The following is a 16,868-nucleotide window of genomic DNA, read 5'->3' as shown; positions in this document are numbered from 1 at the left end:
AAAAAAAAGCCATCGGCCCCGGGATGACGCCGATCCATCGCGATCTGTATAGCCGGCGCAACAAGATCCCCGTCGTCCCATTAAAACAGCCGCGCGATCGGTCTTCCGCCCGATGAAAGGTTTCCGATTCTTTTCCAGGGATACCGTTCGAGTTGAGCCAACTTTGGGAGCAGTACCCGTGGAAATGGGGATTAGCGATCTGCAAGCTGCGAGCGTACATATCGGAATCGTGAGTCCGCCCGTGGCGATCGCGGCGCACGTCGATCGACGACGACGGTATCCTATATTCTAAAACACCTGTTCTCCATCTGGTTCCGAAGGTCCTCTTACGTCTCGGTGCTGACGATCGTCGCGTTCTCGTTCGAGAGGTATTTGGCGATCTGTCATCCGCTCCGTCGTTACGCGTCCGGCATAAACGGTCCCCTGCGCATCATCCTGCTGGTGTGGCTGGTGGCCCTGGTTGTCGCGGTGCCGTTCGCCCACTACATCACCGTCAGTTACGTCAAGTATCCGCCCGGTGAGTTTCTGCTCAAGAGCAACCGTAAGTATGCCTGTACAAACGGCCTCTCCCCTAAACGCGGCTTTACAAGCGACATGTATTAATCACGCCTCCGCGCGCTCTTCGGATTAGCTCGCGAACGTTTCGCTGGTTAATTGCACGATGCTTCGCGTCCTCCGCTAATTTGCGACTTTGTTTTAGCTCCGAACACGGTTATCTCGCTTCGAGCATTTTTCGAGAAGACGGTCAATTGTTGCGACGTCTCTCTCTCTCTGAGATTCTCACAGAAATCGATGGACCATTTTGCGCGCCTAGGAACGTCATGTAGGACTCGTTGCGGAGATTTTAAACGTTGTCTACTGTATCTGAGTGTTATGTAATTTGTTTAAATTGAAATTAATTGAAATTAAAATTAAGAAAAATTTTGACCATAATACAAAGAAATTCGAGCTAACGTAGTCGCGAATGAACTTGCGGTGCAAGGGGTTGAATTAAATTTTCCTTATAATGAACCCTGTATTTATGGTAATAATAGAAATATATATCTATATATATATATATATATATGTATAGTTATAATAAAATAAATAAATGTATATAATTATAAATTCGTACGTAATAACTATGAATACAAATATTTCCAAGTACTTCTGAAACAGTCTATCTAGGTTCCTGTCCGCTTACAATCTACTCCAGCCAGTTCGTAATTGGCAAGCAATAAATTCGAGAACGATTGCTCGACCAGCAAGCTCTCGCTAAGGAGAAGCGATAGCACGATTAAGAAAGGGTAAACGAACTGGGGGAGTATCGTTTTACGTGAGTAGACAAACGCCGAGGCAGAAGAATGTGTCGGCATGAAAACGACGTCGTCGACCGGCGTCGCGAGATCCATCGTTCAGCAAAATGTGCAGCGCCGGGAAGTTGCGCGCGTCCCATTAGAAGTTGCCTGAACTTCTCAGGGCGCAGAAATTTAAACAACCGTCCCGAGGACGGGTCGGGATCTCTCCGTGCACGCGTAACGAGTAAAGTTTCCATTCGCTTTACAGGCCCGCGTTACACTGATTAATACGGTACGCGGCGGCTCCGCGCGGCAACGTCGAAGCTGATTGATATAAACAATGGGGCAGAACCGGGGCTCGCTAATACACCGTGCGCCGACCGGACAGCCCGGAAACGTCATTCGAATGCACGCGGCCGCAACGGGCGCGTCAAAATCGCTTTTCAATTAGCATTCTATTAACTTCTTGCGCCGGGACGACGGATCGATCGCGCGCAACCAGAAACAGACCGAACCCAACGCAACGGAATCGCGGCGTGTCCGTCGCATTGAATGCTCGCGGCGCGGAAACGCTCGCGATCCGTCATTTTCGCGGATCGGTGACGACGGGAATAATCCTCTGGAACAATGACGAGACGACGCGCAGCCGAGCCGCGACAATTTTCTGCGAATACTTTCTTTGACGCTGTTCGTTGAATAGGGGTGTGGGTCCGAGGAAATTGCTGAAACTTGCGGAAAATTCTCCGCGCACAATTTCGCCGAGAATTTCGCCCCGTAATGTAAATACTTTAGACGTCTGTCGAGCTCGGGGCAAGCCGCGCGCGGAGCACGTTCCGCTGTTTTCGAGACGAGCTTCGAGAGCATAAGTAATGAGGCAGGATTTTCGTCGAGCCGTGACTTCGACCTTCTGCTTGCAGGGTCGAACGTGGACTCGCTGGATTCCGCGATGTGCACCATGCCGAAGGAGAGCATGCCCAAGTTTCCTCTGTACGAGCTCAGCTGTCTGGTCTTCTTCCTGCTGCCGATGGCGTTCATCGCCGTGCTTTATATCCGCATGGGCCTCAGGATACAGAGCAGCAGCCTCGAGGGGTCCAGGCACGGGGAGACCAGGCAGGCGCATTCCAGGAGGACCATCATACGGATGCTCAGTAAATTTTCGATGTCCATAAATACAACTAGACTGCGGATTTTACACGATTTATGATCGAGATGAACATTGATATTTAAATATGCCGAGCGACTAAATATTAAAAGCGACTAACAAAAATTGTCTCGTAGCAGTTACGAGATTGAATTAAATTTTCCTGAATTTTTATAATAACGTGTGCTTGGATAAAGAAATATTTTTAACAATTTTTTTATGGAAGCAGCTTTGTAATTTCAATAATTATGAAATGAATACCATGAACTGTCTAGAAATAGGAGATACCCGAGGTCATTTCAAGCAACGACTATATCACAGTATTTTTATTTCACTCCCAATCGTTGCTTCTCACTACGAGAATTGTCCAATCGAGTTCTTTTTACATCCACGAGGAACTGCGCTGAAAAAAAGGGTCCACGCTGGTCAGAATGTCCGACGTTCCGAACGAAGAAAAGTTTCCAAAAATCGATCGGGCACCTCGACGTTCTCGACGAACAAGTAAAAGCTGTTATCTAATCGACGTCAGCTGATATTTCTCATCGTCGACACATTGTCGCCCGAGTACCGTCGCGACGCCATTTTTATCCGCGCTTGTAACGGACACGGGTTTCTAGTCGAACGTGTCCAAAATGTATCGAGCACAGTGGTTCGGGTTTCTTCATTTTCCGAGAAGCTTGTAGCGCGAGAATGTCCTCCGTGGAAGTTTCGGTGTCTATTCAATTCGAGTTTTTTATCGCGATCCTATAAATTTCGTTTTATTGCGGTCCCATTCGTTATTGCCAAGAAAGTGTCCGCCCTCCCCGCGATTTATCCGCGAATTATTGGTACGGGGTAGCTCGATAATATCGAGGATGTTCATAATTAAACGCGAACCGCCCACGGCGAATCCGTTCGCCGCTGAAACACGCGATCCCGCGGATACGGAAAACAGGGAAAACAGGGAAACGGCGACACCGGACGAAATAGCGACGGAATTTCAGAAAATTCGGGTTAACTCGAAATAAAAAAAAAAAAAATGGAACAACGCTATCGATGTTACGCGTAAGCGGGATTGAATGTTTGCGCCGCGCAAAGCGCGGGGGAATCCGCCGCGATTTTTATCGATCCCGAGTGTCTCGGTGATCCGTCAATATTTGCGGATGTTCTATGCAACTGCAAAACGGAGTCCCGCTATCTGCCGGGATCTGGCCTCGCTCCGGCGAGAATGAATTTCGGTCGCTTTGTCAGCAAACCCGAGAGGCGAGAACGCTTTCGAAGACGTTTCACGCCCGCCAAAGAAACGGCAATCTGTCCGACGGTGTTGTCGTACATTAAGAACAGCTGAGTCTGTGCCAAGAGCAACACGGATTTGTCAGCTCAGTCTCGCCCGACCCTCGACGAAAAGGGGGACGGCGATAGGAGAGTCTGAGACCCAAAGGACCACTGTGCCCCATTCACCACCTGACCTGTTCGTTTCGCGAAACGATCGCATTTCCCGCTTCTTGGTACTACGAAACGAGAACGTTCTTGTAAGAGATAATCGCGTACTCTCTCATCTTTCTGCACCTAGCTCGTAGCATTGCTAATCTTCCGGAATAATCTCTATCGTTTGATCCGAATAACGTTGTCTGAAACGTTCGTTTCCAGAAACGGAGTTCTTGCTGGTTCTTGAACATCTGCCGCGAGGAGATTCTTTTAAAAGCCGATCTCTTGCGAGAGAATTTTCTATTCTCAAGTTTTTAAGTTTTCAAGAAAGTTTGTTCTTCGATAAACAGTGTTTTGTTGCTTTCTGAATTGCAGTGACGTTATTCTGAAGGATGAAATTACATGCTCTCTGATATTTCTGCAACTTAGTCACAGTATTTTTAAGCCTCCAAGATATTCGTTAAAATTTTTCTAAGCAGTATTAGGGTTAGAAATATGTTTATATTTGTTGTACATAGTGCCTACGTTTTTAAAAAACCCTGTTCTTGAAATAAGAATCAGGCATCCATTTATATTGTCCATGCAAAAATCTCGTTCACTGAAAATCAATGAAAATAAATAAAAATAAATATGTAAACTTGTCAATGATATAAGTGCACAAATATCCATTTACATGCAAAAATCTCATTCACTAAAACTGTCTAAAAATAAATAAAAGCATCTCAAAATTTCAGTGCTATAAATGCACAAATGTCCATTCATATTGTCGCTGCTGAAGCCGCTTCCGCTAAAATTGAATCAAACCGAATAAAAATAAATATTTGAACTAGTAAATGCTATAATCGCATAAACGTCCACGGTGTATCCGACAAGCGATAAAAGCAATCTGCAGAAATCGCTGAAAATTCCGAGAAAATTGTGTCGAATCAATCCAACGAACGCGAAGGATTTAGCAAGAGACAATCACGAACGAATAGAACCAACGGATTCGCGTGAGCCGCGGGACGCGATATCGTTCCCCGATGAAAACGATAGCGAATCGTATAAGTCGGCGTTCGATCCACAGGTGCTGTGGTGATCACATTCTTCATATGCTGGGCGCCTTTCCACGCGCAGCGGCTGATGTACGTCTACATGGGCGAGTCGTTCGCCGACATCAACGGCTGGCTGTACGTACCGAGCGGTTGCCTTTACTACTTCAGCACGACCATAAACCCGATCCTGTACAACGTGATGAGCGTGAGATACAGGGACGCGTTTAAAGAGACCCTGTGCTGCTGTCCTGCCAAGCCCTCGACCACGAGGCTCGACCTAAGCAGCGTGAGGGACTCGAGCGTGGGCCGCGGCCTCGCGTCCAGAGCCGGGTCGCAGGTGTTCTGCAGGAGGAACACCAGCAATCAGCGCAGCATCAGGTGAGCAACTCGTTAACTGGGTCTCCGGCGACCTGTTACGAACCACGCGACAAACAAGTCCGAAATTCCATTCGTTTCCGCCCCCACTCGACCGTGCGGTTTTCAATTAGCGGGGCATCGGGCCGCGGAAACTGTGCAATAATATTATCGCAAAATTAATTACGTATACTATTACACGTTCGTGTGGACTGACTCCGGTTTCACGGAAAGTAATCGGTGGTTGAAATAATTACAGGTTCGTCTCAGTTTTCTGATGTAATAACATGTTTTATGGAACATATTTGTGTTCTGTTATTCATTGTTTATTATTCCACATCCATTGTTCTTGGTATTCGTTACGATGCATTTAATGAAACGCAGAATTATTTGAATAATATAATTTTTATTGGTACGGTTGTTGTATTTATATTCAACGAATTTGGTAATTTCGGTAAATGTTCAATGCAGATTATCAGTAAGCAGTTAGAAATTAATTAGTGAAGCATGTTTAATATTTAGCTGGTCCAACTACTATAACAATCTTTAAAAAAAAATCAACTTGAGCGAAGAATCTTCCAAAATCGTGATTTCGTGACTGTATCATTATTTCGACCACTATAGCTCCATACAGAATACCTTCGGCTCACAATTAGTTCGTCAACGGTAACTGGATTCCCATTCTCAGGTCGCCCTACAAAGCGTTTCGAAGCTTAATCTCGGGGGCAATATAATGCAGATGAGATTTCCGCTTTGCTTGTTTCGGCAAAGAGAAAAGAGACTTCCCGTCACAGAGACGCGCGACACAAATCGGCTTCTAAAGTTATTCAAAGGCACGGTTTGCTCAAACGTGCACAATCATCCCGCGGAAAAATAATATCTCTCCGCGGAAAAATAATATCTCTCTCCGGAAATATTTTCGAGCGATCCTTCCTCGTGCCGCGACGCAAGATTTTCCACTTTGACGTTTACTCTGACGATTGAAAGATCGCGCGTGCACGCTGTGAGAATCGTGTCACGGCGCACATTTATGCCGACTTCCGTTCCGTACAGTTTCGGTGCATTTCCTTGATTTCTATTAACTTCGTTGTCACGGGACACCAGCCGGTAGTTCGCCACCACTGTCCTGGACACGGACCCTCGCCGTCACGGCCACGCTTTTCCTTTGTTGTTTACTATTCCTTGGGCGATCGCGCTGAATTAAATAGCGCCGAACCGCGTAGGAAAATGAAATCTCCAGTAAGACTTCTCGGTAACGTTCACTCGCAGATGCGCATCGATGCTTGTGGCATTACTTAACCTGTTCGTCTGAACGATTTTTGTAATTATTAAGTTGTATAAGTTCGTTTTTCATTTGAGCTAAGTTGCATAAAAATTGCTGCATGGAAATGCATTTTACAAGCCATCTGAACTTCTCCTTCCAAATCTCGCGACCTCCATGATGTCATAGATCGATTCCTTTTAATTTTTTAAGATGATCCCGTCATTCTATTGAAATCTAATTTACTATGTCTTAAAGTAGATACTTTAAACTTTGATTTCAGCTAAGTTGCATAGAAATAGCCCCACGGGAACGTAACCTAAAATTCATCTGAACTACCGTATTGAATCCAAGTAATTTTCCCAGTGTTTTCATAGGTGTTAGAATCTAAACCAAATAGATTCCGTCTTCGAGAAAATCATGACGACATTAATGATAGTCATTTCAGTACAGGTAACTAAATATTTAGATATTTAGGGCACCTGGTTCCTAGGTATTTAAATATTTAGGTTCCCAATTATTCAGATATTTAGATATTTAAAAATCCAAAACTCGAAATATTCGTTTATTAAAATACTTAAGTATCCGAATTAAAATACTAAACATCCAAATGTCTAAATATCAAGGTATCTGTCTATCCAGGTATTTAGGTATCAAAGTACTTAGATATTTAGCCGACTAGGCCCACCATCCCGGAGAACCGCTCAAAAGCCAAGTTCCGTAACGAAAAAGGATCAAAACCATCAAAAGACCTTCGCGATCCCTTAATTAAATCGTCTAAAAAGTTCAGCGGAATTTATTCAGCCAGCATCCAGAAATCCAGTTACCGCCTAGAAAGTTTTTCGGCCTTCTAAACCGCCATCAGCATTGCTCGCGCGGAGCCCGGCAAACTAACTTAGCCCCGGGAAGACAAGAAGTTAGACCCGTCCTTTGAAACACAGACAGCAAATGGACGCCCGCTAGTCCTTTAAATAAGTGATCAATGTCGATGCTCTCTAAGACGGAATTTACGTGAGAAGTTTGCCGGAACCCTCTCCGGAAGCAGCCGCGCCGCTTCCCTCATTATCCGCGTTCCCGGTGCTACAAAGAGCGCCGAGAGAGGCTCCTTGGTCATTCAGTCTCGCTTCTTGTAGTCAGATAGCATTGTACGGCTCCATTCGAGTGGGTTCAATGGCATATCTCGGCTGTCACAGAGGTGTCGGGTGTTTTCCGTGCGATGTGCGCCGCAACGTGCCGCGTTTGTTTTTTCGAGCGCAGGTACAACGCGTCGATCCGAGCGGAAAAAGTATAACGCGCCGCGGGCTGAATTACGCTCGAACAATGGAAGAAGAAGAAGAGAAAAAGCGCCGGCAGACGGCGTGAACGAGCGAACCCGCCACGACCGGCCGTGAAAATATCGGTGGAATCGGCGGCGGAGCCTTTGTTGCCGCTTTGTTGGGTCGAGAGGCGGTCGCCGAAGAACGGAGACGCGAGAGGCTTCCGGGCACGGCCGAAGCCAGTTCGAGCGGAGACGCCGGTCCTCGGATCGTTGCCGTAGGATCGACGAAACCTCGGGAACTCGGAACTGGAAGTTATCGGGGCCGCGGAATCGACTACAAAACGAGCTGGCTGGTGAGTCGAGATCGGCCGCCGAAAGCCGGGACTTAAAGTTAACGAGGAACGAGATATCGGGACTTAGCGTTGCCGAGCGGCAATCTCGTGGGGAGTAAACTGTTTCCGATGCACCCGATGACGTTGGATCGTCCCATTAATTCGTGACACTGTTATCCGAAGAGTGTCGCGCGCTGTATCCGTTTAAGGCACTCTCGCTCTCTCTCTCTCCATCCGGAGCACGAGCTTCTAATCCCTGACTTAGCCTGTCGAGAGAGAAAGGGTTCACGTGTCCTAAGGTTCTCGAGGAAGCGTTCCGAGCAGTCGCGTGGCTGGGATCGATCGAGAGAGCACCGAAGCGTCTCGAACACATTTCTTACTGGAATTGCGTTCGCAGGGACGATCTCGGGTGTTCCGCGAGCTGGATGATCGACCGGTAAGTTGCACCAGATGCTACCAAATGTGAAACATTCGCGAGCTTCCGTCGACGTTTCAGTGGAACTGCTGTCCTGGCGACAACCGGTTATAACGTTCTGGGGACAGACTGGACGTTGCTGACAAGTTAGAAGCGTGGACGCGGCGCAACGGCGATTTCGTGACTTTCGGGGACGAGCTGTCGGGTGGATATTAATCATCCGGAATTGTCGACGGCCCTTCACACTGTATAAATACCGCTTGACACTTTTGTAAATTTCTGCACTATCACGTTCCATCACGCGGAACATCAGACAGACCACGAATTTATCAATACCCGTGTAAATACGATATTTTCATCCGTTCGTTGTACATCGATCCTATTACGGGGACACGCGTTAATATATTGAACGCTGCTTTATACTGCAAACGGTCGTTTGAATTTGTTCCCCGCTGACATGACGTTTCCGGTTCCGTTGTTCACCTTCCGCCTCGTCGCAGCCGATTTCCTATTCGCGCCGGGTCCACGGATTCGATGCGAGGATCTGATTGCACTGCGTCTAGTATTATTCCCTAGCCGGACACCGGAATTCCCTGCAGCGCGGTGCTCGACCTGTAATCCACGGAACAAATGTCAAAAGTTCGAAGCGTGGGGTCGACGAAGCCTTGCGAAATGTTAATGGCGTATGAGTGCGTACAATGGCGTATTAATCAGTTACGGTTTTGCACTGCGTAACAGTTTGTCGTTGAAATTTAAATTTGAAATTTCATGCAAAAGATCGCGTTAAATTTAATGCTTTTCTTTGGCCATGTATTCGTTTGTTATCTTAATTTATATAATCTGAATTTAAATAATCTTACGCAAGCGAGAATATATTTTTATAATTCGTTGTATCAAATATTTATTGACTTCAGCGTTCTAATTCACCGTTAATATTTTTTTTAAGAAACATATACAGCATTTTTTAAGTAAACATTTCTTACAGACATTTTAAGAAAACTATCATTTTTTTATTGTTACGATTTATTCAAGCATCGGCGATAAAATGATAAAATTATTCGGGAGAAAATTACTCAGTGATTATAGAACAACAAGTTGCAGTAAAAGATCTTTTCGTTCAACAATAGAAATCAAGATTTTTAAACTGTTTTATAACGAAACTGTATTTTGTTTCTCATCATTTGATAAATCTCTATAAGCTCTTTAAAAAAGTATTAGGGCTCCTGTATCGAAGAATAGAGTAGTTAGGTAGCCATAACTTTTTCCAAATATCCCTGATAGGAGGAACAGAGCACCGTGGAACGTTCCGACCATGCAAAAGGTGGAAACCGCGCCCGAGGGAGAAGAGGAGAATCGGAAGAGAAAGGAGGCGATCCTCGTTAGCATTTTGTCATGGGAGAAAACACAGGAAGACGCTTCCCGTCGCCGCGATGTGCAACCATCTCGTCCTTAACGGATCAACGGGTCGCGCGATAAATATTGCATGACGGAAGTTTCGCGGCATTAATAAGATTACGGAGGCGGTTCGCTATTTCGAGTCGGATGATCCCCTGATCTGATTTTCTTTTTACAGAGAACAGATATTTGTTGTCGGGGGATTAAGCGGTTCTTGATAGAGAACGAGAAACGTTTCGATTCGAGTATAAACGCGGAGCTCGAAAGAACATCGTATCGTATTTTGGAATCGAAACGCGAGACGTCGATTTAACGAAGCCTTTCATTACTCGACCGTGCAGCTGGAACGGTCTCCCTTTGTTTCTCGTTCGCCGGACGGAATTAGCGGAAGTTTAATTTTAAACGCGGCAGATTTATTTTTCTTTTAACTCGACTCGCTTTAAAGCTAGAATCAACAACGCCCGTACTTGTCTCACGTTTCTGTTCCGTAAAGTGTCTAGAAAAAATCGCACGCCATATTTTGAGTAGACATTGTAAAGAGGAAACTTCAAACTTCAAATCTGTAATGCATTCATTCATGGAAAAAATTCGAGTAAACCTAGGTTTTCAGTTTTCGGACTGCTACATCATGAGAAGGCATGTTAAGAGAAAATGAGCGATGAATCATGAAGGTATAGGCTCCGAGCTTCAAAATCAGCCTAAGTTTACAGCTGTACCGGTCGTTTTCGCGAAACTACAACAGTTCAAATCTCGTAAATTTGTAGAAAATCGGAAATGCAGTGTACCGAGACTTTCTGCGGCGATCGCAGGTAGTGGCTCGGGTCTGAAGATGGTTTAGGCTGCTCTTATCCAGACGCTTATCGCCACTAATCACAGACTTTATCGTCGTAAGTGTTCTGGTTGCGTGATCTCCGGTCGTTAAACCCGAGACCGGCGAAACACCCTCCGGCTAACGTCTGGATTAAGGCCGGGACTTTTCCCGAAGAAAAACCGGCGTAACTCACTGGCCCTTCCCACCTGTCATCCCTTCACTATTCGCGGTAAGTCTACGCGAATTCCATTCGACTTTCGAGCGCGATAGTTGCAGGACGATCTTTATGCGAGCAATACACGGGGCGACACGAAACTAGACCGTCCAAACAGAAATATCATTTTACTTTTAGAGCTGAATCGCTCATGTTTATCCATTAAGCCGCGGCCTTTCTTGAGCTAGTCTCTTATCTTTTATTCATCAGCCGGTGCTCGTTATTTACGGAATCTTCCGAGACCGCGAGCGTACCTTTTTGCGTATAGTGTACGCGATAGATGAAACGTTGCCGTAGTTATTCGATGCGCAACCTCGAGATGACTAATGGTTATTTGATTTTTATTGTTCGCAGGTTTTTATCCGGCACCTCCGATTTCTATTTTCAGCGGCGGTTTTTCGAGTGATTGGAAAAATAATATCTATACCTGCCGTGTGCAGCAATAATGGTATTGCATGCTCCGAGCGTGATCGCAGCCGTAACTAGCATTCATTCATGGGAGCGTTTCGTGGGTCTAAATGCAGCATTTATTTGAACTGTGCATCGATCGCGAGGGTGAATTAGTTGATCCTCGAGATAGATTAAACGACTTCGGGATTTATTTTAAGAGAGTGTCTTTACAGTGCCTTAGTAAACGGTGAAACGTCGCTGCATCGTACTATAAATTACCGAGCGACCTTTAATCTTCCTTCGATGCTATAATTAATCGCGTTAAGTCAATTGAAACGCTAATTAATAACGTAACATATAATCCGAAATTCAAGGACTCGAGAGCGAATAAATGAGAACGCAATTTCTTCTTGTGCAACACGCTCATACAAATACAGATATTTACGGTTTAGGTTGCAATTAAAATTCGTTAATTGCCTCAGCTAAATTTTGATCGTTTAAATCAATCCCGAATTGTTCGCTTTTATTCTCCTATTTCCGTCCAAAAAGTTGCTAGCTTTTACGTAATATTCATAAATCGCTTCAGGTACGAACTATCTTCTGATTCGTCTTTTGAAAAATTATAGATAAATAATTGAGAAGTTCCTATGAAAACAATTCAGAAGTGATGGCAATTTTAAATTATTATTCGAGGGAAAATTACTTTTAAATATAGAAGAGTTCCACTTCCTTTGATATTATTCTTGTATAATAGTTGCAGCCGATTATGGGGACAGATTGAAAAACAGCAAGTATATTTAATTACTCGGTAAAGCAGATCGCAACTCTTTTTAATTTTCACATTCTAAGCTCTTGCGTCGCCATGCGTCGCGATCCGGAAATTTAAAAGATTCAAATTTTGCCGCCTACTTTTATTGGTCACGCTGTAGGAAGAATTACATAGCGCACTCGTAGCTAAGTTCACATGGTTGTTCAATCTTCATTTTAGCAAGTGGCTACACTGAATCGACGCTTTCTAACGGATTCAACGTTCGAATTTGCCGTAGCTGCACGAGATTTTAACTTGATTGTTTTTATTCGATAATTTTATGGAGAAAGGTATGTTTGATTATAATTTTATTGCTTCGTAGTGTAATAAATATATCAAAGAATGTGTTCTGATATTTTTTTGGTCAAACTTTTGTCAATTATATGTTAAAATTCCGTGAATTCTACCTAGTGTTATTGTTTACTATTTCTTCGTTCGCCTTCACAGAAAATGTATTAAAGTGTTTCTTAGAAAATTTGTTGTACATAATAGAGGTAACATGTAATACCTAGTTCATTACTGTTTTAGGAGCAATCGGATACTTGTACTGTTCCATTTTGAGTTATCATTTCAATGTAAGGCAAATAACTGGAACTTGAATCAGTGACCTGGCAGCAGAGATGTTTAGCTATAGTAAGTAAATCTTATATGTTCTGTATTATTTAAATTCGTTTACATTATAATATTTACTCTGTAATTGTAGAGGATGATCTAGTTTCTAAGATAAGAAACAGAATAGAAATGGAGAGGAAATACGACAAACATGGAAGTTCAAAAATCTACACTAGTAATAAATTTGAAAACTTGATGAACGAGTCGCAAGACTTTTGTTTACATATGTCACAGGATTCCATTGTGCCTGACACTCAAGACGTAGTTGTAAATGATAATAGAGAAGTTATAGTGATAAGTGACTCTAGCTCCAATGATTCTAGTCCTATACAATTTACAAACTCGAAAACTAAATCTATGAAACATACTCCGAAATATAAGGCACGTATTGAAAGTTCATCAAATTCTGAATGTTCAGATGATGAGGAAGAACATAAATTTGAATTATGGAGGAGTAATAAGAAACTTGATATTTTTTATAACAATAAAAAAGAAAGCATCTGTGCTAAGAAAAACGATATTCTATTTACTTCAGATGACAGTGCATCTAGTAATAGTGATATAAATGATAAACTCGTTAGAAGTTCTGCTAAAACTATGAGTACATATATTAACTTTACTCCAGAGAGCAATAAAAAAGTGGCATCTCAGCATAATACTGAGCTACGCATGAATACTGCATGTGTCAAAAATTTATTGCCGGCTCATATTGGGAATAGTACTGGTAAAAACGTTGGTACACCTCGGAAAGCTTTGTCTAGCACTGAACAGATTGGGACAAAGGAAAAGGAGAAGCTTACAGGTAGAGACATGAAAAATATTTTGAAAACTATCAAGGCAACAAAAGTAGTGTATGAGTCACCCAAAAAGTATAATAATGTAATAATCGATGAGAGCTTAGATAGTAGTTTGCATCCAGCTTTTCAGAACAATTTTAAAGGAAATACTAAAATTATTGATGAAACTCCAACAACTTCGGGCAGTGACATTCATCAAGACTCCAAAACAAGTTCAAATAATTTATATAAAAAGCTTCCTAATGAGATTTTAAATACTCCGAACATGGACAGACAGATAGATACAACGTCTGAATTGTCAGAAAGAAAGAAGAAGCAGATCTCAGAGTGGCTTATGACCAATTCCCCTGATTCGATAAGTGATAGCTTTGGCAGTATAGTACCTGCTAGTAATAAAAATGATGTTAGTTCCGGAAACAGCAGTTTGGAAAGATTAGAAATGAACTATGAAACACCAAATAATAGAGAAAGAATACGCAAAGTACGAACGAGCGAGAAAAGAGTAACAGTTGAAGAAGACAATGGAATAGTACAGAATTCTATAGCAAAACAATCTACCATTCTCGACTATACAAAACGGTCAAAAAATAATGTTCTTGAACTTCGTACACCAACAGTTAAACACACAACAAATGTAATACCCACTCCTACAATAAATAAACCACAAAACATTGATGTCATGGATTGCGCAGAAATATTAGATAAATTGTATGGCACATCTTGGAGGCAAAAGGCAAATGAGTTGTTACCAAAGTCAGAACCAAGAAAACAAGCAGTTATGACAAAAAATAGAGCAGTTCAAACGGAAAGGTAAACTAAAAAGACATTTTTTTATTTTACAAACAACTATCAAATATTGCAAGTTTAATTCTGATTATAGGAAACGAAGGAACAGAAAAATTATATACTCGTCTGAGTCAGAAGATGATAGTAGTGCATGTAAGTGCATTCTAACAGAATATTCTCATACTTCATGTTAATTTACAATGTTTTTCTATACTGTGTAGCTCCAGAAAACATAAAATCACAAAAACCATCGACAAAAAGAAACGTCCGCATAGGTACTAAACCAAAGGACAGTTTTATCAATGACGATGAAACAGAAAGTGAATGTGAAAGTTCATATTATACCGCATTGACGAACCCCAGAACATCGGCGAACATCGCGCAACCTAAACTACCCGATCAACCTCATGTAAAAGGGTAATAAAGATTTTTTTTAAAGTCTGAAGGATATATGTTGAACTTAAGTAATGGAGACAATGGTTTCACAGAGCATTGAGAATCTGTGATGCAGACAGAGATGATGACGATGAAAATGAAGGTAATAATTGTGATGGTGTACAGAATCTGGTACAAAAGAAACTGTATTATAGTGATAATGAAAGTGAAAGTGATAGTTCAAGCACCAGTGAATTTGATCCTGGTGATGATATACCATTAAAGCCTGCAATCAGAAAAGGTAATATATATTAGTAAATTATTTAATAACATTTTTGTAATACTAAACAATATTTACAGATACAATCAAACTTCCTCGGCAAACGGTTAAGAAACCTACTCCAATTAAACCAGCTCCTGATAACCGGAAATGTGAGGGGAAACATAGCTTTCTGGCATCTTTATCTGAAAATGTCCTCCTTGCCAATGCACATCCAGATGCCAGAAAATATCGTAAAGACTTTAAAACTAATAAGGAGAGTTTGTGCAATTATTTATATAAATTATACAATGAGAAAGTTTTTGATGATCAATTACCAAAGGACATGAGCATTGAATGGAATGTTCGCATGAGAGGAACGGCTGGCTTCTGCTACAATAAGAAATCGATAAAAACACTTGGAAATGTCGTGAGATCATCAAGAATAGTTCTATCGACGAAGGTATGCAATTACATTAACGAACATAATGTTAAAAATATCGACTAGAACTATGTACGAATTTTTATGTAGGTTATAGATACACCGGATAGACTTCGGGACACTTTGATTCATGAAATGTGTCATGCAGCTGCTTGGTTAATAAACAATGTCTCTGATGGACATGGTCCATTTTGGACGGGATGGTACATATTTGTAATATAATTTGTTGTCTTCATGTATCTTAAAAGTCATTTCAATATAGATCCATTTTAGGGCTAAGAAAGCTATGAAGACATTTCCTGATCTACCACCGATTCGCAGATGCCATGACTATAAAATTGCGACTAAGTTCACGTACAAATGCGTTGGTTGCGGTTACAGGTACAATATCTAACATGTAATTAATAAATTTAAGTACGGATAAATTCATGATTATACAATGTATAAAATTATTGCAGCATTGGCAGGCATTCCAAGTCTTTGGACGTCGAAAAGAAACGATGTGGTCATTGTTACGGAAAGTTCGAATTACTGATTAATAAAACTACAAAATCTGGAACAGTACAAGTACAAACACCTAAAAGAGAGCTCAATGGATTTGCGCTTTTCGTAAAACAAAATTATAGTTCTGTAAAAAAAGATCGCAACGTAAAGCATGCGGAAATAATGAAGATTTTAGGTCAGCAGTTTTCGGCAATAAAAATTGCAAAGAATCAGGGGAATATTGAGATCGAAACCAACTGTCCTAGTTCGAGTTAGGTCTTACAAGGAGAGGTTACTCTTGTAGGGTCATAATTTTTTAATATCTTTGTTTATGTGACCTCTCCTTAGTTTTAAAAGTTTGACTGAGCATTGTTTTCAAATGCTCTTTTATATTTTACATTGTACATTTTAACGTGGACGGGTACTGTTACAGCACCTATGTTTTAAATAATTATCCAATGATTGACAAAACTGATTTTACCATTGCAGGCATTGGAATGAAAGTTTTGAAATGATATTTCTAATACTATATAGAGAAAGAACTTATTACATTAATTATAAAGACTATTTTTACACCTAATATAGTTGTAATGACGCTATAGTAACTTGTAAAGACTGTATGATGATATTAAAATAAATGGAATATACTTGACAAATAATTGATAATAAAATTTTCAATTATACGAGATAAAGTCTCTTTTTTCGAAAAACTCACCGCACGTGTCACGGTTACCACAATTATCCGAATCGTGTTTTCTTACTTTCAAACCAATATTGTCACCCATTCGACTTATTTTGTAGTTCCTGCACCTCCTCTAGCATCTCCGTTATTATTAATATTCGTTCTTCTTCAATATACTCTCTTCTCCTACTCGTGCTATTTAATTGTAATACATTTTTATTTCCCGATATCATTCTCCATTATTTACTCCATTATTATCATTGCAATTAATTTCTCGATTACTTGTTTCTTTTTTATTATACATTTTGTTGTATCACCTTCATCCTTTTCTTATG

At 41.7% G+C, this 16,868-nt stretch overlaps 2 protein-coding genes and 1 long non-coding RNA gene across 3 annotated transcripts in view; 2 read left to right on the top strand and 1 right to left on the bottom strand.

Moving 5' to 3' along the window:
- Window positions 1-7,765, top strand: part of LOC144475947 (neuropeptides capa receptor-like) — a 20,568-nt gene extending 12,803 nt beyond the window's left edge. Inside the window, exons 2-6 of the mRNA XM_078192404.1 lie at window positions 139-229; window positions 321-517; window positions 2,195-2,425; window positions 4,892-5,237; window positions 7,732-7,765. Coding sequence (XP_078048530.1) covers window positions 139-229; window positions 321-517; window positions 2,195-2,425; window positions 4,892-5,237; window positions 7,732-7,765 — 899 coding nt within the window. The remainder of the gene's footprint in view (window positions 1-138; window positions 230-320; window positions 518-2,194; window positions 2,426-4,891; window positions 5,238-7,731) is intronic.
- LOC144475948 (uncharacterized) lies at window positions 5,600-16,868 on the bottom strand. Its single transcript, XR_013494940.1, has 2 exons — window positions 16,567-16,868; window positions 5,600-9,091 (listed from the first exon to the last, which is right to left on the bottom strand). It is a non-coding gene; the product is annotated as an uncharacterized LOC144475948 (long non-coding RNA).
- LOC144475945 (uncharacterized) lies at window positions 10,160-16,539 on the top strand. The gene is made up of 10 exons (XM_078192403.1): window positions 10,160-12,387; window positions 12,626-12,730; window positions 12,801-14,316; window positions 14,387-14,445; window positions 14,514-14,709; window positions 14,781-14,968; window positions 15,028-15,389; window positions 15,459-15,571; window positions 15,642-15,749; window positions 15,827-16,539. Exons 2-10 carry the CDS (start codon window positions 12,718-12,720, stop codon window positions 16,125-16,127), a joined length of 2,856 nt encoding a protein of 951 aa, XP_078048529.1. The 5' UTR covers window positions 10,160-12,387; window positions 12,626-12,717; the 3' UTR covers window positions 16,128-16,539.

The sequence above is a fragment of the Augochlora pura genome, chromosome 10 (genome assembly GCF_028453695.1).
Source record: "Augochlora pura isolate Apur16 chromosome 10, APUR_v2.2.1, whole genome shotgun sequence".
Taxonomy (NCBI): Eukaryota; Metazoa; Arthropoda; class Insecta; order Hymenoptera; family Halictidae; genus Augochlora; species Augochlora pura.
Note: the sequence above shows the minus strand (reverse complement) of the source record. Positions and strands in the feature narration are given on the sequence as shown.